Source organism: Triticum aestivum, chromosome 5D, assembly GCF_018294505.1.
Source record: "Triticum aestivum cultivar Chinese Spring chromosome 5D, IWGSC CS RefSeq v2.1, whole genome shotgun sequence".
Classification (NCBI taxonomy): Eukaryota; Viridiplantae; Streptophyta; class Magnoliopsida; order Poales; family Poaceae; genus Triticum; species Triticum aestivum.
Window position 1 is genome coordinate 423113161 of NC_057808.1, and position 21149 is coordinate 423134309.

General features: G+C 42.5%; 2 protein-coding genes across 4 annotated transcripts; one reads left to right on the plus strand and one right to left on the minus strand.

The window, feature by feature from the left end:
• Positions 1–1513: 1513 nt before the first annotated feature.
• LOC123122310 (protein FAR1-RELATED SEQUENCE 5) lies at positions 1514–5975 on the plus strand. The gene is made up of 8 exons (XM_044542497.1): positions 1514–1723; positions 1940–1980; positions 2106–2311; positions 2399–2476; positions 2568–2633; positions 2760–2813; positions 2906–5600; positions 5705–5975. Exons 3-8 carry the CDS (start codon positions 2198–2200, stop codon positions 5776–5778), a joined length of 3081 nt encoding a protein of 1026 aa, XP_044398432.1. The 5' UTR covers positions 1514–1723; positions 1940–1980; positions 2106–2197; the 3' UTR covers positions 5779–5975.
• A 316-nt stretch (positions 5976–6291) lies between these two features.
• LOC123122309 (uncharacterized) lies at positions 6292–14943 on the minus strand. 3 transcript variants are annotated; one of them, XM_044542495.1, is made up of 24 exons: positions 14660–14943; positions 12758–12925; positions 12599–12658; positions 11827–12504; positions 11565–11705; positions 11334–11453; positions 10978–11215; positions 10806–10897; positions 10593–10691; positions 10405–10497; positions 10019–10300; positions 9810–9900; positions 9593–9673; positions 9246–9448; positions 9003–9164; positions 8772–8885; positions 8497–8592; positions 8085–8353; positions 7810–7981; positions 7531–7644; positions 7294–7425; positions 7078–7178; positions 6779–6966; positions 6292–6574 (listed from the first exon to the last, which is right to left on the minus strand). In XM_044542495.1, the coding sequence occupies exons 1-23, from the start codon at positions 14870–14872 to the stop codon at positions 6783–6785; spliced, it is 3903 nt and encodes a 1300-aa protein (XP_044398430.1). In that variant the 5' UTR covers positions 14873–14943; the 3' UTR covers positions 6292–6574; positions 6779–6782. The 3 variants fall into 3 exon arrangements, 2 of the variants coding, with proteins under 2 accessions (XP_044398430.1, XP_044398431.1); XM_044542496.1 differs by lacking the exon at positions 14660–14943 and having other exon boundaries at positions 12599–12681; XR_006460137.1 differs by lacking the exons at positions 6292–6574; positions 6779–6966; positions 7078–7178 and having other exon boundaries at positions 7328–7425; positions 8084–8353.
• Positions 14944–21149: the final 6206 nt, after the last annotated feature.

Here is a 21149-nt window from a genome sequence, read left to right on the forward strand (position 1 = left end):
TCTAGATCAAAATTAAGAAGTTTATAACGGGCAAATTCTGGAAGATAGTTAGTTATACGTTTCATTTCTTCATAGCCCATAAGCAAACTAAGTTCATTATAATGTGCAAGGGAAATCAAGTCATCACAATTTTTGGACACGATTAGATCATGAAACAATTTGTATCGAATAGTTAAATGACCCCGTTCATTGCAAAGTTCACAAGTACGGCTAAGAAAATTTAAATTTTCAGCACAAACATCTAGCCTTTCTTGCAACAATTTAGTTTCTAAATGCTTATGCCTCTTGCAATATCTATCTTCCCTATTTGGTGTGTACTTGCAAACCCAATGCACTCCACAAAAATTGACATGTTTATAGGAGACATTTTCATCATAACTAGTGCAATCATCATTAGTACTATGGATATTCAAAGAGTTCATACTAACAACATTGCAATCATGCTCATCATTCAAAGATTTAGTGCCAAACATTTTAATGCATTCTTCTTCTAACACTTTGGCACAATTTTCCTTCCCATCATACTCTCGAAAGATATTAAAAAGATGAAGTGTATGAGGTAAACTCAATTCCATTTTTTGTTTTTTTTGTAGTTTTCTTTTATAAACTAAACTAGTGCTAAAACCAGAAATAAAAAGATTCGATTGCAAGATCTAAAGATATACCTTCAAGCACTCACCTCCCTGGCAACGGCGCCAGAAAAGATCTTAGTTGACGGGGTGTGAGTGCCGCTTACCTAGCCTCCCCGGGCAACGGCGCCAGAAAAGAGCTTGATGTCTACTACACAACCTTCTTCTTGTAGACGTTGTTGGGCCTCCAAGTGCAGAGGCTTGTAGGATAGTAGCAAATTTCCCTCAAATGGATGACCTAAGGTTTATCAATCTGTGGGTGGCGTAGGATGAAGATGGTATCTCTCAAGCAACCCTGCAACTAAATAAAAAAAGAGTCTCTTGTGTCCCCAACACACCCAATACAATGGTAAATTGTATAGGTGCACTAGTTCGGCGAAGAGATGGTGATACAAGTGCAATATGGATGGTAGATAAAGGTTTTTGTAATTTGAAAATATAAAAGGGAGCGCCTGGAACTCATTCGACTGAGAAATAGATTGGTCTCAGACGAATGACGTGGTGATGACGTCGTTCGCTATTTCTCAGCTCGATCACCTGGCACGCCCGAGCGAGGCTCCTTTCTCCCCCGCACAAAGCCCTATTGGGCCGAATATAATCCAGGCCCTTTGTTCTGTTGTTATTTGTAGGTTGTGGGCCTTTTTTGGTTGTTTGTTTTGATTGTCCTTGTTGGGCCTTTTTGACTAAAAGCTTGTTCATACTTTACAGAAAAAGCAGAAAAAAGACAAAAGAAAGCCCAGGCCCCGCTGTACAGGAGCAAAAAAGCTCTGTTGCTTTCTTCTCCTGATCGCAGCACATGCCCCAGCCCCCATCCACGAAAATCACAAACCCTCAACCCCAACCCACCCACTCCTCCTTCCTCCTCCAGCCCCAGCCGCCAGGGGACACACCTTTCCCCTCCAAAATGGCAATGTGAGCAGAGGAAGGAAGCTTGTGAGCAGAGGAAGCGGCCAGGGCACACACCCACCCACTTCTCCTCCTTCCTCCTCCAGCCCCAGCCGCCAGCCCCCATCCACGAAAATCACAAACCCTCATCGCAGCACGCAAAAACATGGATGCAGGAAGAGATCAGAGGGCACAAAGCACTCACCAGGGTATGCACGCCTCTCCCCTCTCCAGATCTCGGATTCTTGTCTCTGTTCTTGTATTCTTCAGAATTCTATTGTGAAAAACACAAAAAAGGGAAAAAACAAAAAGTTAATACAGAACAACCCCCATAGCTGCAAATTCGTAAAAAAACAAGGAGCTTTCTTCTTAGGTGCTGCATCCTTCATATACCTGACAAAGAAAACTCTTGACGTTGATTGCAGCTGTTCTTGATGCTTATGGAGCTTCTCTGTTTGGTTCTCAGGTTAGTGCCTACAAAAAAAGCAAATGAAATTTTAATGAACATCTGAATCTTGCTTGTACTATTCTGGTTATTTGGTTACAGAAATTTGATGTCTGATCTTTTCTACTATTATGTGGAAAACATAGAAACACAGGGGGGGGGGGCGCAAGATACCCAGTAGCAACAGTGGCTGACTTCTGGTGCTTGGAACCAAGGGCTGCATCATACACACCCCTGGATGCAAAATCAGATGCTTCCTCATGCTTCTATGAACAGAACACAAGGGAATGCCCTGAACATTCCAGTGAGTGCAGCTATGTATGGTATCTTCAATAGTCAAGGCAATACACAGGTATTTCTGGGCTCTTTGAAAAAAAAACACTTGCTTTTGAAAATTGTCAGTAGACATTTCTGTGAATGTTAAAACTTCTTTGTGCAGGTAAACTTGCCTGTGAACCTGGGTCCACATACTTCAGTGGGTGACTCCAACCTAGTGTGTACTGCGCTCCAACCCCCTGTAAGTGTTTACAGTTTAGAGAAAATGGAAGAAAAAAAGAAAAATTCCACTACGATTGTTTTACAAGAAATTGGCAAAAATAATGATGCAGGCAAACAAAGTCGCTTATGAAGCCCCCATGTCATACACGCAACTCCTACTTGCTGCTGAAGAAGAGGTTCTCTACTAACATACTCCTGTTTGCTTGTCGTGGATAAAAACTGTATTAACTTACAAAAATAAACCCAAAAAAGAAAAAAAACATCAAACAAACAGAACTAACTAGAGCTGTTCTAATTTTCAGGGTGCTAGATATGCATCCTCACAATCGCAAGAAGATTGCCTTGTTCGTACTGAGGTATGTTTTTTCCTGCTTAAACTTGTGTCTATGTCCCCTGAATAAAAATTGCTTGACTGCTGTGTATAACTATAAAAAAACTCTCTCTACAGAACGATATGTACATGATAACTGGGCGATATAGTAGATCTTTAGAAGATCCATTACAAGCACACACTGGGGGTGGAGCTCAGCATGTATCTGGAGTCGATGACCAGCATGATATAGAGCTTGAACCTTTTGTTGACAACCGTTTTTCAGAAAGCTTGAATGATTTGAACTGGGACAATGAAATGCAGACAGAAGCAGGAGGAAACAAAAACGGCTCTATGGTGTCAAATGAGATTGCTTCTGACAATGATTCTGATTCCGAGGATGATCATTCTCCAGCGTTGTTGCAAAAAGCCTCTGAGATTACTGTTACAACTGCTGGAGAAGAAGAAAACAGTGGTGCAGCTGGCGAAGTTCAAAAATTAACACAGGATGATATACTGATATTCCTTAAAAATGACAGTATAGAAGCCGCTCAGAGTGCTAGCCAAGAAGTGCGCAGCCATCACGTACCCCATGTGGACATGGTCTTTGATACGGATGATGCAGCTTACAACTTTTACAATGAGTATGCCTCAATTGATGGTTTTTCTGTGATCAAAGCATCTCGATATTGTGGCAAGAAACAAGGAGGCAGTGCAGCAACTCGGGTAACTTTCAAGTGCAATCGGTCAGGAAGAGTAATTGATGAAGAAGAACAAGAGAATAGGAAGAAGAAACGACGTGACACAAGGCAACAGAAAACAGGACAAGAGCCCTATCGCAACGCAAGGAAGAAAAAAGCAAACACCATTGCAATAAGAGGGTGTAAAGCTCAGCTCATTGTCACCAAGAAGGATGAGAAGTGGGTGATAACAACCATAAACCTACAGCACAACCATGATTTGAGTCCTCACAGAGAAGTGAAATACCTTCGTTCTCATAACTACATGACAGAGGAGGAGAAACTCCTAATCCGAACTTTCAATGCTGTGAAGCTACCAACAAGACAAATAATAGCAATCCTAAGTTACTTGAGAGGCGGGAACACTCCTTACACCAAAAAGCATGTAAGCAATGTTAGAACAGCCATTGGCAAAGAGAGCAATCAAAATGACATGATGCAGGTGCTAACATATTTCAGGAAGAGACAAGCTGAAGATCCACAATTTTACTATGCGTTCAAAACAACTAAAGTCTCTGATGACGCAAGTAAAGTTTTGTGCATTTTCTGGGCTGACGGGTATTCTAGGAAAATGTACGAGCTGTACGGAGACTGCCTCAGCTTCGACACAACATTCAAGACAAACAGATACAACCTCCCATTTGCTCCCTTTGTTGGTGTCACAGGACATGGCCAGAACTGTTTGTTTGCTTGCTCTATCATAGAGAATGAAACAGCTGACACCTTTCAATGGTTGTTTGAGACATTCTTGCATTGCATGGGTGGGAAATCTCCGTCCACAATCATAACAGACGAGGATGCTGGGATGAAGACAGCTATCCCTTTAGTTTTCCCGCATATCTGCCACAGGCGTTGTTTGTTTCATATTAAAAAGAAGGCTGAGGAAAAATGTACTAGGACTTTTGCAGCAAATAAAACACTGCATGATGATTTCAGTGACATCAATCACAACTCTCTGACGGTGGCTGAGTTTGAGCAATTGTGGACAGAGATGATCCAGAGATACAACATTGGGCATGTGAAGTATTTCCAAATCATGTGGAAGAAAAGGAAAAGGTTTGTCCTTGTGTATTTCAAGACGGACTTCTTCCCCTTCATTCATTCTACTGCGCGTAGTGAAGGCACCAACGCCATTTTCAAGGACAACATCACGTCAACTCACAATGTGATCAGCTTCCTCCAAGAGTACCAGAAGATTTCAGAAACCATACAAGATAAGGAGAGGGAGCAAGACTCTATCACAAGAACAACTTCGCCGACATTCTGGGCACGAAGTGAGCTTGAGATACAAGCTGCAAAAATGTACAACAGAAAGATATTTTACAGATTCCAAAAGCAGATAAAGTTCGTGCTGAATTTGCATGTTGAAGAGGTTGAGAGAAATGTGAAATATGAAGTCTACAAGACACCAATGCTAGCTGAAAAGGATTTCAGAACGCGAAGATTTGTTGTGATTGTGAACTTGCAGCAACAGTTGTTCAGTTGTATCTGTGGGAAATTTCAAAAAGATGGCATTGTGTGTTGCCATGTCTTGAGAGTCCTTTCTCATCTCAACATGTCTGTGCTGCCAGAAAAATATTACATAGACAGGTGGAGGCCAAAAAATACAAAGGACATACGGGACATCCGTTTCAATGTTCCTTTGGAACTAACTGTTGGAAGTCAACACTTAAGGTATACCCTTCTATCCAACAGGCTCAATGAGATGGCCTCGGACGGTGCATCAACAAACAGAAAATATCTGTATGTTGTAGCAGAATGTGAAGGGGTGCAACAAAGGTTGGATGAGATGACTAAAGAGGATGAACTTGCAGAAGCGCAACAAGCAAATGTTGACAAGGACACAACAGAGACTGATGCAGCACCGCATCCTGATGGTTATGGAGACAAACTTCAAGATCCTGATGTTGCAGTGTCAAAAGGGCGTCCACAAAAAGGACGTTACAAAACTTTCATGGAAAGTTTGGCATCTAAACAGAAAGTCACATGCAGTCGGTGTGGGAAGCCTGATCATTATAAAAGTTCTTGTACTGCAAGTACTGAAGATGTCAATTTGGCTCAGAGAGAGAAAGTCAGTCACAAACAAACCTCAGGTTTCGCATCAAAAACTTTTCTCTTTTTGGTGTTACCTAACTTTTCCAGCATTACAAAAAGGTCTTGTAGTTCATTTTATTCATTTTGATGAAAAAAATTGCAGCCTCATCTGGGACATCTACGGGCAAGCAACCAGCTGGTGCAAACCCGAGGAGGAAGGCAAGAAAAGAAAAATGAAAATTTGGGTGCTGGAAGTTCAAGAAGGCAAAAAAATATGCAAGTGATGACTGGAAAAATGTAAATGCACTCAAAGTTTTGGTTGTTTGTTGTGCCACTGAACAAAAAACAAGAAGGAACTATGATTGTTCATGCATGATAGCACGTTTGCTACTGTTTTAAGACTGTTTTAGGAAATGCATAAGTTATAAATTTCAGTTGTACTGGTAGACTGGTAGACAAAAACCAGGGAAAAAATTGCTTTAGTGTTGGGGTAGCAACACTGACCTTAACACAGTAGGTTCCTTGAAATTTTTTCATCCACTTTTTCGCTTGCGGTGTAGAAGTAGATTCCGTGTGCCAAAGAATTTTGAAATCCTGCACCAAAGAAATGTTGGGGGGGAATGATAGAAACAAAAGAACAAGGGCAAAAAAATGTTCTCGTTAGTGCCGCTATAGACGACATAATTTTTTTAGAAAAAGAGGGATACTGAAAATAATCAGATTTAAAAAGCATAAAATAAATTAGAAAAATAACACTCTAAAACCGATGTTTCGATATTGATCTGAAAACAAAATGGGACATTCCAAATTGTTTTCTTTTGGTTAATGACCAGTTTCTACGACACTGCTATACAACTTGGATTTGCTTTCAAATGAAAAAGAAAAAAACATATCGTTCCTCCATGTACACCGGACACTTTGTGATGTTGTTTAACTTTTGTGATTGTTTTTGATCATCTTGCTAAAGTCCTTTATTGTAGTATTCCTCCATCCATTACAGAGAATGTTGCAGTTGGTTGGCCTCCTTGACCTTCTGAAGAAGTACAAAAAAAGAACTAGTTAGTAACCTGAAAATGCCATACAATAACAAAAGGAACTTTGTTTACAGTGGCAAACGCAAAAAAAAAAATACACAAAAATTGGAAAGACAGGAGAAAAAGATAAACAATTTTGTATCACAAGTCATTGCTAAAAAAAGCAGAAAAACTTTGCTTCAATGGAAGAAGTAAAAACATACCAATTTACCATGCGAAGTTCTTGACGAGTATTTTGCCTTGATCCTCTGTGTTGTGAATACTAAATAGAATGTCAATAGCAAATCTGACCCTTGCGTTTGCTACGTCGTTCATTGTGAACTGTCGCTGCATAGGGTTTCGCGAAGCCCAAGTTTGCATCCAGTTAAGAGCAAAAATCCCACAAGCGTCGCTGTTTTTTTGCAGAAAATTTAACAACAAAAAGTAAAGAAAATATCAAAAAGTAAAATGAAAAAAAAAGTAGTTTCTGAATTTATATTTACACAAATTAGCTTATTTTTACCTTCCGATTTGCTTTGGCATGTTTGGGTACTCTACACCAAACTTTCTGAAACTCATTCCTCTCAGATTAGAATCTTCCCATGTTTTTATGAAACTGTTTATCTAGAGACAATTGAAAAATGAATATGTTTAGGAACACAAAAATGAATGGGTGTTGCATTACCAACTTAATTTAAAAAATAACAGAAAAAGAAAAGATTAGAAAATCTGTTTTAACCATCAAATCTCTGATCCTGATGTGGAATGGTGTGTTCCCTTCATAATATGAATCTAGGAAGACAAACTTTCTTGCTATAATGTCAACAACGAACAAGAACCAGTGCTCATCATGTACTGACGGAAAGAAGATCTGCATTTTTTGGACACACAATTTGATTGCAAAAATTTAAAAACAAAGGATAATAAAAACCCAAAAAATAAAAAAATTAATATAGTTTGGTGTAATGAAGCATACACGATCACTTTCGTGTAGAGGCAATGCTTTCCCAGCTCCATTGAAGCTTCTAAGTGTTTTTCTCTTCATTTCCCTCCTTCCTTCTTCAGATTTCCAATTTTCAAGAAAATAATCCTGATTTGTGAAAAAGAACAAAATTTAATTATTGATCTTCCACCCAAAGAAGTCCAGTAAAGTGTTGTACAAAAAAAACCCTATGTTGAAAATATGTTGAGTTGTGCTTGGATATGAAATTTCTTTTTTTTTTTGAATATTGATATGAAATTTCTTTGTACTTACACCTAGTGTAGTGAAGAAGTAGTGCGTTTTTGATCTCCTTGGATGATTCTCTCGAAAGAGCATCCGACAGAAAACATTGAAAACATATGCTTCCACGTGACCACTCACACCAAATGAATCGCCAAGTTGTCCAAGGAAAAGGCTTGTTTTGTCAATCAACACAACCACTTTGCTGCAAGTGGTTGAGAACCAGTATTGTTAGTGAAGGCAAGAAAAATATCAGAAACCATTTAATCACGGGAAAAAAGTGGAAAATCAAAGTGTAGAAAAAAAACCTTCTGTGAGGTTCAACTTTGCTTAGTGCCACTATGCCCCTGTGTAGCTCTATCTCATGCTGCTGAAGAGGTCCTCTCTCGTTGTGATCATATGGTGAGGAGAGCCACTTGCTTGGGTGTGTTATCCTTTTTGGAGGCAAATTCTCTTTACCACTTGATGAAGTGCCTAATGATAGCTTCGTGTTGTATAAATTGTCCGCCGTGTTTACCATACTAGAGCATGAACCATTGAATGATCTTTCCCCCAAAACTTGAACATCCGGAGACACCTACAAAAAATCATAAACACACACAATTTATGGTTAGTTTGTGTGACAGCAAAAAAAGATGATGCTGCAGAGAAGTAGGTGTCAAAAAGAGCTACATAAAAAAGAAAGTTGTTCAACAAATTTACATGTAGGTAGTCACTTACAGGGATTGGTTGGTGTTTAGTGCCTTCTTGTTCATCATTTTCATCAAACTCATCTGAAAAAAGCCTCTTCCCTAAAATTGCTGTTGTTGAATATCTCTGCAAAGTGGCAAATAATGTTGAGAGGACGTGTTCAGCAATCAATCAAAAAAGAAACCAAAAACACACTTTTAGAGGGCAGACTCACACACATTTAAAAAAAATAGCAGAATTTATAAAAAAAAGTAAAAAAAGAGGAAATAAGAGCATAAGCAACATAACAAAAGAAATGATGATACCTTCTTGTGCTTTTGTGTAGGACTTTCAGCGTTCTCATTGTTCCATTTGCCCATTGGGGAGTAGCATGTTGTTGCTCTGTCCCAAGTGTGTGACATGCATGCAACAGGCGATGTCTGGAAAAAATGTTTTGTTGTATATTATAATGAAACACAGGAAAAACTAAGGAGATTAGAAAATAGAAAAAGAGCAAGCGAGAAACGAAGATAATTTTTTTGGAAAAAAAGACATACCAAGTCGATGATGCCATCCTTTTCTTCAAACTGTGGAAGAAAGTCTCTGTACTTGCAAATGCCTGTGGACACGGGTTGTCTCTGCGCACACTGTATGGAGGAATCTCCTTGCACTTCTTGCTCATCCTTGCTTTCATTGCATGGATATTTTTTCTTTGCTTCCTACAATTGTAGAAATATAATTGGGTGTGTAAGAAAAATGACAACTAAAAAAGGCAATAGGGGCTATGGAGAAACAATTACCTCTATTTGAGAATTATATTCTTCCGAGTTCATCTCTAATGGGCGCCACAATTCTGGCTCTGTTATTTGATTCCCACAATCATCATGGTCTGGAAGAATTCTGCAGCTAGGTGTCGCATCATCTGTGAAGAAGTACTTTTGCCTTGCAATATCTAATGGATGCAAAGTGTCCTGTAACTCTTTGACATGTTGTTGCTTATCGTCTATCCCGTTGTCATGTAAAAGAAGAAGAAAAAGGAAAAAAGGCACAAAACAATGAGAAAATTACTGCCAGCAAAAGCATGCAAAAAAAGACAAAAAAATATTGTGTGATCAAAAATAGAAAAATGAAAAAATGTAGGCAGTACTGTTTGATAGTGCTATGTTGATATCTATATCAAGTTCAACGCGCTTCTTGTAATCGCTGACATTATTTGCAGTGTTTTGATCTGAAACAAATGAACAAAAAACAAGTAAATGAAGAAACAAAGCAAGTCAAAAAAACTTTAGAAAAACAAGAAACACGTGCTCAGGAGTGCTTCTTGTAATTCTGAAATGTGTGAAAGTTTTTCCCTGGAAAAACACCTTTGTCAATGTTGTTTTGATGTTCCACACATTTAGAAACCACTGCTTGCTTCTCATTTCGTTGCTCCATGGTACTAGTGTCTATGCAATGCTATGTTCATATAAGAAACACAGGTTCAGTTGGTCTATACAAAAAAAGAACAGACAGAACAACGTCTTTGAATGATGACACTAAGACAAACGTCAAATGAATTCCTCAGGGGGTGTACCTGTGTTTTATTGTTGTTAACAGTATTATGTTCTAACCCTGTGAATGTTGTCTGTACATCTCGGGTGGATACTTCCTTTGAATTGTTAACTTGTGTCGTGCTCATCACTGCTTTTGCCAATCTAGCTGATAATAGCATGTAGTTCAGGCTAGTGCTTTTCTGTGGTGCTTCTATTTCAATAGGACAAGCATTGACACTGCGCTCGAGGATGTTGCTATGTCCATCCAATATATTTGTGTCTTGGTTGTGTTTAGCAGGGCCAACCTTGTTCATGCTTTCTCCCTGCAACACAACAAAAAAAATTGAAGCGGTTGGTGTCAGAGTTATATGCACCAAGCTAAAAAAGAAAAAAATTTGTTGACAAAAAGAAACACATGACATATAACCTCGTGGGCTTCTTGTTGCAGTGCAATGCATTCAGCACGCACCGGTTGTCCAACTATATGTGTACATCCTTTACCAATTTCAGAATTTACTTCCTGGCAAATTAGTTTACAGAGTTGCATGTTAAATAACAAAAAATTAAGAAAAAAGGATAAAAACGTTAGATCTTCTGTTTTTATATGAAACTAACCATTTCATCTTGATGTTTGTGCTCATTTATAGGACCATTCGATGGTACTGGTTGCAATTCAGCTTTGACTCCTTGTGTGTCAACTTCATGTGTGCTTTGCTGGAGGTGTGACCATGGGCATAGTCATAAATTTGGTACAGAAAAAAAATGAACTGAAAATTACACACGAAAAATGTGGATTTTAAAAAGACTAAAAAATAAGAACAAAAATACCTTTATTTTATCTTGCAACAATACATCCTTACTTGTTGAAGTTATTGACTGCTGTGTACTCGTCTTCATTCTCTTCTTCCTTCCTCTTCGATCTGCCACAAATATAGTGGGGGTCTTATTACAGAAAACACAACATGAATTAGAACAAAGAAAAAATGCTGTAATAACATACCACTCCCAATTTCAATCCCATTAGAATCAACTCTAATAGTACTGCCAGACCCATTATCTTTGTCGGATGACATGTACAAGTGCTCGGATGACTCTAACTTCTCTGTATGTTGAGAGCCATTAAAAGAAGAAGAGACAATGTTCAAAGTATCCAGCAACACTTGTTTTGCTATCAGACAAGTGGTCAGGTTTTGATCTTTTACACGCTCCTGGAAATTGAGGAATATATCTTCTTTGATCTAACAAGCAGAAAAAAATTCCACAAAAATAAATAAAAAAAAATATAAAAAGGGGAAACCAAAATAGCTTAAATTGACTGTTGAAGTTGCTCTCTCAACCAACTCTCATGCATTTTACCTTATCTGAAAAAGAGTTGCCTAACACCCTTTGTAGAGCTTTTTGGATGTTTGAGTTCTTGGCGGTGCTTGCCCATGCACCATCAGTTTCTGCATAGCAAGTTTCTGCCTCATCTTTTATCTGACAAAAAAAATGGAAAACAATAAACAAACATAAAAAAGGAGTAGATGTAAGAAACCAAAAAGATACACATAAAACAGAGGCAAAAAAATAGCAGAGTATGATAATTACTTGAAGAGCTCCATATAATCCATCTGTCCCAATTAGCATATCACTGAAATGTTTAATGGTTTGTCCTTTCCAAAAACAAACCCTGGGTAGTGCTGGTGGAATTGTTATTGATCCAAAATTGTTGAAGTCTAGACACCGAACCTGCAAAATAAACAACAAAAAATAAAAATGCAGCCTTGAGAATGTTTGATGAGAACACAGTGCTCATAAAATAAAATCAAATTAACAAAAAGTTTCATAAAAACAAAAAGAAGGCGCATACTGCTAGCTGATAAATGCAGCCTCCCAAAGTGGTTGTTATCCGTTTCTGCTTCAGCTTGTCTGTTTGGTACTTCTTGACATAGGCGATATTCCATGTATGGACAAAAGAGCACCAATCAAGATCTTTTGACTTTGACACATCCACAAGTGCTCCCAAATATTTGGTGCTTGGCTTTGTGTTGGATGTGGGACACAGGGAGGTTGCTAGTGCGACAGTCAAGAAGCAGCGAAGATAAACGTCGTCAGGCAGCTCTTCATTTATAATCTTGTTCCCGAAGAAACTTATGGATGGAAGATCTGTTAGCCCAAACAGTGATAGAAACTCCGCTTTCCCAAACTCCTCGTCTAGCACTGTGATCTTTGTTCCGCCTGCTGGTATACCAAGAACTAATGATACGGCTTCAGGGTTGAGAGGAATTGATTTCCCACCAAGTACAATTGCTTCATCTTTTGTGGATATGTTGTCCGCGACCCACTGTGCGAATGGCCGTGGAACATAACAATCATCTAGCTCAAGCAAGTATCCAAAACCACCGTTCCTAACAACCTCCATCCTATGATTGCTTTTGCACACAACATCAACAATCTTTGCGAAATATCCAATGCTAAATCTGCTGTATGCAGTTGCTCTTTCTTTGTTAATGTGTCGTTTGGGTTTTCCTTCCTCTGGCCTTCTCCTCTGGAAATGGGCATAAGAAGTATTATTCTCTAGAAAAAAAATTGGTTATGGCTCACAGAAGTTACAAAAATGAAAAAACAACGAAAAAGCATACCTTGTTCCTTTTCTCTTTCAAAGCACTCCTTTCCTGCTTCCTCTCTTGTCTTTCCTCTAACTGTACAAATAAATGGAAAGTTTCTGTCGGAAAATTGAACTTACAAAAAACGACACACAAAAATAAAAATTAGCTTCTACTAGTTCAAAACATATTTACAATTCTTCTCAAGCCGTCAAACAGCATGCCGTCAGATGCGTCTGTTTCTGTCAGATCCACTATACTTTGTTCATGTTTGTCATTCATGGTGTCATCCCCTGAATCATGTTCTTGGCTACTGTTGTTTGTCTCCAAAAGGTCAGGATTTGTATCTTTGCTTAAAAGCTCCTGTTTAAGATAAAACAAACATTTAGACAAAAAATGCATGAGCAGCAGCAAAAAAATTGCATAAAAAGCAGTCTCTAGTAGACATAGTGTGAAAATGGAACACCAAACCAGAACATGAGCAGCCAGCGAAAAAACTCCAAGTTTGTTAATTGTGTACGTTCGAATATACTGTGTACATAGCAATAAGCTGAAGGAAAAACATAAACATACTTGTAGACACTCTTATATGTCATTGAGGCACACTCAGCTTCACTCAGGCAACTTGAGTGTTTGTGTATATTAAAAAGAGAATTGTCATACATTCAGATCTATTGGGTTTGTTAATAAAACATCTAAAAACTGTGTGCTAACATTCTGAATCCCACACTCTGAAACTTACAAAATCAAGCATCGACAAAAAACATTCCTGAAAAGCACATTCTTAAAACTTACAAAAATCAAACAAAAAATGCGTGGCATGGTGGCACATGAAAAATACTAAACCAAACATTGAGAAAAAAGAACTGAGTTAAAGTTAGGGTGCACATTCAGAAAAATACACTACTAATTAAACCAAAAACATCAGGAACTAAAAAAGCATAAACTACTACCCAGAAGCATGGAACACATCTGGTTACAACACCAGTGCTGAACTACTCCTACTGATCAATTAGAAGTACTGTCGCTACGCGACTACGTCAGCTACCTTGGTTTGAATAAGTGACCAGATTTATTTTAGCATGATCTGCTTGATTGCCAATCAAAAACAGTTAACAAAAAAAATGGAAGGCTGCTCTGAATTTTCATATATGGCTCCTTGTACAGTCAAAGGTAGTGATACGAATTAACATAGGAACATTAGTTTCAGATTTTTTTTGGGAGAGTTCACTAAAAATTGAAAATGTTTCAGTCAATTAGAACATTATTTAAGCACAAAGAGGTATAAATATGTACAAAAAGAAGAAGGCAAAGCATAGACAACTGATATATATATATACTAGGGATGACTTAATTTGATGAACAATTCATCAAGCTTGCCAAAAATAGCCTCAACTGATCAGGCCATCTCAACTAGGGTGCAAGCCCTTCATCAAGCTTGAACAATTCATCAAAGCTGAAGTAGTATGCTGGCTCTGTTTGTTATACCCAGAGCTGACTGAGAAAAAAGAAGAAGCATGCATGGTCTTCCAGACTAGAAGTTCAGCCATCTCAACTAGGGTGCAAGCCCTTCATCTACACAGACAAATTAAATGTTCCATAAACATAAGCCAATCAAAACAACGACAACTAGGACAGCTGCACATACAGGCAGAATTGGTGCTCGTGTTTGTGCTGCAATGGCATTCAAATAGCGAAACAGCTAGTCTGTTCAAACACTTTGATCACCAAAAAAAATCCCCTCATAGGGAGAAACACCTAAAAAGCACCCACCCTTGCCGCATAACCACACTCTAAAAAAGTCTTAGAAATGCTATGGTACTCTGAATCTAACAAATTCAGACTTGCCGTACAATTTCTCTAACAGAGACAGACATCTATCAAATAGAGATTCCTGGCTCAATGAATCGAAATCCTTATCCCTCTGCTGCCCAACCCACTACTCCAACGTGACCTACACAAAAAATCGCGGCGAGGCGACGCATTCTGCAGAACGAAATCGCGGCGCGGAGTTGAACGGAGCGGAACCAAACTGGAACCCCGCATACAAACGAAAAAAAACATCATAGAGATAGCGTGATGTGGGCTTGGTCTTACTCTATCGTGTGCCGCATGCTCAGTGTCGCCGGCGCAGAGATCGGGGCCCCTGCCCATGGCGGACGGCGCGTCGCCTGCGCGGAGCTCCCGGACGGTGCAGACGGCGGGGGAGTTGTCGGTCGCGCGGGGCTCCTGGACGGGGCAGACGGCGGGGGCCTTGTCGAGCGCGGTGGGGATGGCGGGTGGCTCGTCGGCGGCGACATCGCAGGCCATCGTCTTCGATGTGCTCGCCCCCGTCTCCCCCTTCTCTCTCTCCCACCGATTCAAACAGTGCCAGCCAAAAAAAAGATAGAAGCAGAGCCGCACAACCAGAGGTTATCCGTTGCAAAAACATTGGACATCTTCCACAAAAACCCTCCAGAAAAAAAGTAATACAGTAGAGTTCAAAAAACGTCCTTTGTGCTCCTACACAAGAGGTTGTTGTGTGTAAAAATATACACGAGATCATACCATGCAAGAAAAAAAATGATACAAAAAAATATTTGTTTAAAAAGTAAAAAAATCATTTGTTTTGTTCCATTAAAAAAGGAAAAAAATCTATCAAAAAAAAAGAAAATAGTTGTAAAAAAAGAATGTGAGTCGAGCATCAACTTGGAACTGGTTGAAAAACGTTCCTCAACAAACACACACACACCGGCACCTCTCAAATTGCGATTTTCAGTGGTTGACTTGCAAAAAAATAAGAATTCGTACAGAAAACAATTTTTCCCCTCCCCCTCCCCCTAGTTGCAAGTCGATCCTCGGCTAGCAACTTCTCCGCCTCGTCCTTGGTTGTGGCTCGATGGTAGACTTGCAAAAACTATGGACCTTAACAAACACATAAATACGCGACACCCCCCTAGTTGCGAGTCGATGGTCAACTTGCAATTTGCAAACTGGGTCCACGAATAAAAAACACACACACTTGCAATTTGCGAGTCGATGCTTGACATGCAACTGGTGACCCTCAACAAAAAAACACACACACACCCCCTCCCCCTAGTTGCGAGTCGATGGGCAACTTGCAACTGGGGGTCCTCAGCAAACACACACCCCCCTAGTTGCGAGTCGATGGTCAACTTGCAACTGGGGGTCCTCAACAAACACACACCCTCCCCCTAGTTGCGAGTTTGATGGTCAACATGCGACTGGGGACCCTTAACAAAAAGACACACACACACACCCCCTAGTTGCGAGTCGATGGTCAACTTGCAATTTGCAAACTGGGTCCACGAATAAAAAACACACACACACACCCTAAGTTGTGAGTCGATGAGCAACTTGCAACTTGGGACCCTCGACAAAAAAGGCACACACAAACCCTAGTTGCGAGTCGATGGGCAACTTGCAACTAAGGGCCCCCCTAGTTGCGAGTCGATGCTTGACATCCAACTGGTGACCCTCAACAAAAAAAACAAACACACACACGCTCCCCCTAGTTGCGAGTCGATGGGCAACTTGCAACTGGGGGTCCTCAGCAAACACACCCCCCCTAGTTGCGAGTCGATGGTCAACTTGCAACTTGGGACCCTCGACAAAAAAGGCACACACAACCCTAATTGCGAGTCAATGGGCAACTTGCAACTAAGGGCCCCCCTAGTTGCGAGTCGATGCTTGACATGCAACTGGTGACCCTCAACAAAAAACACAGACACACACACACCCTCCCCCTAGTTGCGAGTCGATGGGCAACTTGCAACTGGGGGTCCTCAGCAAACACACACCTCCCTAGTTGCAAGTCGATGGTCAACTTGCAATTTGCAAACTGGGTCCACGAATAAAAAACACACAAACACCCTATGTTGCGAGTCGATGAGCAACTTGCAACTTGGGACCCTCGACAAAAAAGGCACACACAACCCTAGTTGCGAGTCGATGGGCAACTTACAACTAAGGGCCCCCCTAGTTGCGAGTCGATGCTTGACATGCAACTGGTGACCCTCAACAAAAAGACACACACACCCCCCTAGTTGCGAGTCGATGGGCAACTTGCAACTAGGGGTCCTCAACAAAACACACACACCCCCCTAGTTGCGAGTTTGATGGTCAACATGCGACTGGAGACCCTCAACAAAAACACACACACACCCTAAGTTGCGAGTCGATGAGCAACTTGCAACTTGGGACCCTCGACAAAAAAGGCACACACAAACCCTAGTTGCGAGTCGATGGGCAACTTGCAACTAAGGGCCCCCCTAGTTGCGAGTCGATGCTTGACATGCAACTGGTGACCCTCAACAAAAAAAACACACACACACCCTCCCCCCTAGTTGCGAGTTGATGGGCAACTTGCAACTGGGCGTCCTCAGCAAACAAACACCCCCCTAGTTGCGAGTCGATGGTCAACTTGCAACTTGGGACCCTCGGCAAAAAAGGCACACACAACCCTAGTTGCGAGTCAATGGGCAACTTGCAACTAAGGACCCCCCTAGTTGCGAGTCGATGCTTGACATGCAACTGGTGACCCTCAACAAAAAACACACACACACACACCCTCCCCCTAGTTGCGAGTCGATGGGCAACTTGCAACTGGGGGTCCTCAGCAGACACACACCTCCCTAGTTGCGAGTCGATGGTCAACTTGCAATTTGCAAACTGGGTCCACGAATAAAAAACACACACACACCCTAAGTTGCGAGTCGATGAGCAACTTGCAACTTGGGACCCTCGACAAAAAAGGCACACACAACCCTAGTTGCGAGTCGATGGGCAACTTACAACTAAGGCCCCCCCTAGTTGCGAGTCGATGCTTGACATGCAACTGGTGACCCTCAACAAAAAGACACACACACCCCAATAGTTGCGAGTCGATGGGCAACTTGCAACTGGGGTCCTCAACAAAACACACACACACCCCTAGTTGCGAGTTTGATGGTCAACATGCGACTGGAGACCCTCAACAAAAAGACACACACACACACCCTTCCCCCTAGTTGCGAGTCGATGGGCAACTTGCAACTGGGGGTCCTCAACAAAACACACACACACCCCTAGTTGCGAGTCGATGCTTGACATGCAACTGGTGACCCTCAACAAAAAGACATACACACCCCCCTAGTTGCGAGTCGATGGGCAACTTGCAGCTGGGGGTCCTCAACAAAAAGACACACACACACCCTAGTTGCGAGTTTGATGGTCAACATGCGACTGGTGACCCTCAACAAAAAGACACACCACACACCCTTCCCCCCTAGTTGCGAGTCGATGGGCAACTTGCAACTGGGGGTCCTCAACAAAACACACCCACACACCCCCTAGTTGCGAGTCAATGGGGAACTTGCAACTGGTGACCCTCAACAAAAAGACACACCACACACCCTTCCCTAGTTGCGAGTCGATGGGCGACTTGCAACTGGGGGTCATCAACAAAACACACACACACCCCTAGTTGCGAGTCAATGCTTGACATGCAACTAGTGACCCTCAACAAAAAGACACACACATACCCTAGTTGCGAGTTTGATGGTCAACATGCGACTGGTGACCCTCAACAAAAAGACACACACACACCCTTCCCCCTAGTTGCAAGTCGATGGGCAACTTGCAACTGGGGGTCCTCAACAAAACACACACACACCCCCTAGTTGCGAGTCGATGGGCGACTTGCAACTGGGGGTCCTCAACAAAAAGACACACACACACCCTTCCCTAGTTGCGAGTCGATGGGCGACTTGCAACTGGTGACCCTCAACAAAAAGACACACACACCCCCCTAGTTGCGAGTCGATGGGCAACTTGCAACTGGGGGTCCTCAACAAAAAGACACACACACACCCTAGTTGCGAGTTTGATGGTCAACATGCGACTGGTGACCCTCAACAAAAAGACACACCACACACCCTTCCCCCCTAGTTGCGAGTCGATGGGAAACTTGCAACTGGGGGTCCTCAACAAAACACACACACACACCCCCTAGTTGCGAGTCAATGGGGAACTTGCAACTGGTGACCCTCAACAAAAAGACACACCACACACCCTTCCCTAGTTGCGAGTCGATGGGCGACTTGCAACTGGGGGTCCTCAACAAAACACACACACACCCCTAGTTGCGAGTCAATGCTTGACATGCAACTAGTGACCCTCAACAAAAAGACACACACACACCCTAGTTGCGAGTTTGATGGTCAACATGCGACTGGTGACCCTCAACAAAAAGACACACACACACCCTTCCCCCTAGTTGCAAGTCGATGGGCAACTTGCAACTGGGGGTCCTCAACAAAACACACACACACCCCCTAGTTGCGAGTCGATGGGCGACTTGCAACTGGGGGTCCTCAACAAAAAGACACACACACACCCCTAGTTGCGAGTCGATGCTTGACATGCAACTGGTGACCCTCAACAAAAAGACACACACACCCCCCTAGTTGCGAGTCGATGGGCAACTTGCAACTAGGGGTCCTCAACAAAAAGACACACACACACACTAGTTGCGAGTTTGATGGTCAACATGCGACTGGTGACCCTCAATAAAAAGACACACACACACACCCTTCCCCCTAGTTGCGAGTCGATGGGCAACTTGCAACTGGGGGTCCTCAACAAAACACACACACACCCCCTAGTTGCGAGTCGATGGGCGACTTGCAACTGGGGGTCCTCAACAAAAAGACACACACACACCCTTCCCTAGTTGCGACTCGATGGGCGACTTGCAACTGGGGGTCCTCAACAAAAAGACACACACACACCCCTAGTTGCGAGTCGATGCTTGACATGCAACTGGTGACCCTCAAAGACACACACACCCCCCTAGTTGCGAGTCGATGGGCAACTTGCAACTAGGGGTCCTCAACAAAAAGACACACACACACCCTAGTTGCGAGTTTGATGGTCAACATGCGACTGGTGACCCTCAACAAAAAGACACACACACACCCTTCCCCTAGTTGCGAGTCGATGGGCAACTTGCAACTGGGGGTCCTCAACAAAACACACACACACCCCCTAGTTGCGAGTCGATGGGCGACTTGCAACTGGGGGTCCTCAACAAAAAGACACACACACACCCTTCCCTAGTTGCGAGTCGATGGGCGACTTGCAACTGGTGACCCTCAACAAAAAGACACACACACCCCCCTAGTTGCGAGTCGATGGGCAACTTGCAACTGGGGGTCCTCAACAAAAAGACACACACACACCCTAGTTGCGAGTTTGATGGTCAACATGCGACTGGTGACCCTCAACAAAAAGACACACCACACACCCTCCCCCCTAGTTGCGAGTCGATGGGCAACTTGCAACTGGGGGTCCTCAACAAAACACACACACACCCCCTAGTTGCGAGTCAATGGGGAACTTGCAACTGGAGACCCACAACAAAAAGACACACACACACCCTTCCCTAGTTGCGAGTCGATGGGCGACTTGCAACTGGGGGTCCTCAACAAAACACACACACACCCCTAGTTGCGAGTCAATGCTTGACATGCAACTAGTGACCCTCAACAAAAAGACACACACACACCCTAGTTGCGAGTTTGATGGTCAACATGCGACTGGTGACCCTCAACAAAAAGACACACACACACCCTTCCCCCTAGTTGCGAGTCGATGGGCAACTTGCAACTGGGCGTCCTCAACAAAACACACACACACCCCCTAGTTGCGAGTCGATGGGCGACTTGCAACTGGGGGTCCTCAACAAAAAGACACACACACACCCCTAGTTGCGAGTCGATGCTTGACATGCAACTGGTGACCCTCAACAAAAAGACACACACCCCCCCCTAGTTGCGAGTCGATGGGCAACTTGCAACTGGGGGTCCTCAACAATAAGACACACACACACCCTAGTTGCGAGTTTGATGGTCAACATGCGACTGGAGACCCTCAACAAAAAGACACACACACACCCTTCCCCCTAGTTGCGAGTCGATGGGCAACTTGCAACTGGGGGTCCTCAACAAAACACACGCACACCCCCTAGTTGCGAGTCAATGGGGAACTTGCAACTGGAGACCCTCAACAAAAAGACACACACACACCGTTCCCTAGTTGCGAGTCGATGGGCGACTTGCAACTGGGGGTCCTCAACAAAACACACACACACCCCTAGTTGCGAGTCGATGCTTGACATGCAACTGGATACCCTTAACAAAAAAAAACACACACCCTAGTTGCGAGTTTGGTGGTCAACATGCGACTGGTGACCCTCAACAAAAAGACACACCTAGTTACAAGTCGGTGGTTGAGATGCAACTGGGTGCCCCAGTTACACTTGGGGGCCACGAATAAAACACACAAAGACACACACACCCCCTAGTTGCGAGTCGATGGATAACTTGCAACTAGGGGTCCTCGACACACGCACACACACACCCTAGTTACAAAGTCGGTGGTTGAGATGCAGCTGGGGGCCCTTGAAAAAACACAAACACACGCACACACTTCTAGTTGCGAGTCAATTATTGACTTGCAACTAGGGATCCACGACAAAACACAGACACACACACACACACACCCTAGTTGCGAGTCGATGTCAACTTGCAACTGGGGGCCATGGATA

What these genes read in the sequence shown, in the direction of transcription:
- LOC123122310 (XM_044542497.1), top strand. Translation starts at nt 2,198, where the DNA reads ATGCAAAATCAGATGCTTCCTCATGCTTCTATGAACAGAACACAAGGG. An exon ending in GTACTGCGCTCCAACCCCCT is followed by an intron (nt 2,477 to 2,567) that starts GTAAGTGTTTAC and finishes ATAATGATGCAG; the next exon opens with GCAAACAAAGTCGCTTATGA. An exon ending in ATTGCCTTGTTCGTACTGAG is followed by an intron (nt 2,814 to 2,905) that starts GTATGTTTTTTC and finishes CTCTCTCTACAG; the next exon opens with AACGATATGTACATGATAAC.
- LOC123122309 (XM_044542495.1), bottom strand. Translation starts at nt 14,872, where the DNA reads ATGGCCTGCGATGTCGCCGCCGACGAGCCACCCGCCATCCCCACCGCG. An exon ending in TGCAACAAGAAGCCCACGAG is followed by an intron (nt 10,301 to 10,404) that starts GTTATATGTCAT and finishes GTTGTGTTGCAG; the next exon opens with GGAGAAAGCATGAACAAGGT. An exon ending in TCAAAACAACATTGACAAAG is followed by an intron (nt 9,674 to 9,809) that starts GTGTTTTTCCAG and finishes CATTTGTTTCAG; the next exon opens with ATCAAAACACTGCAAATAAT.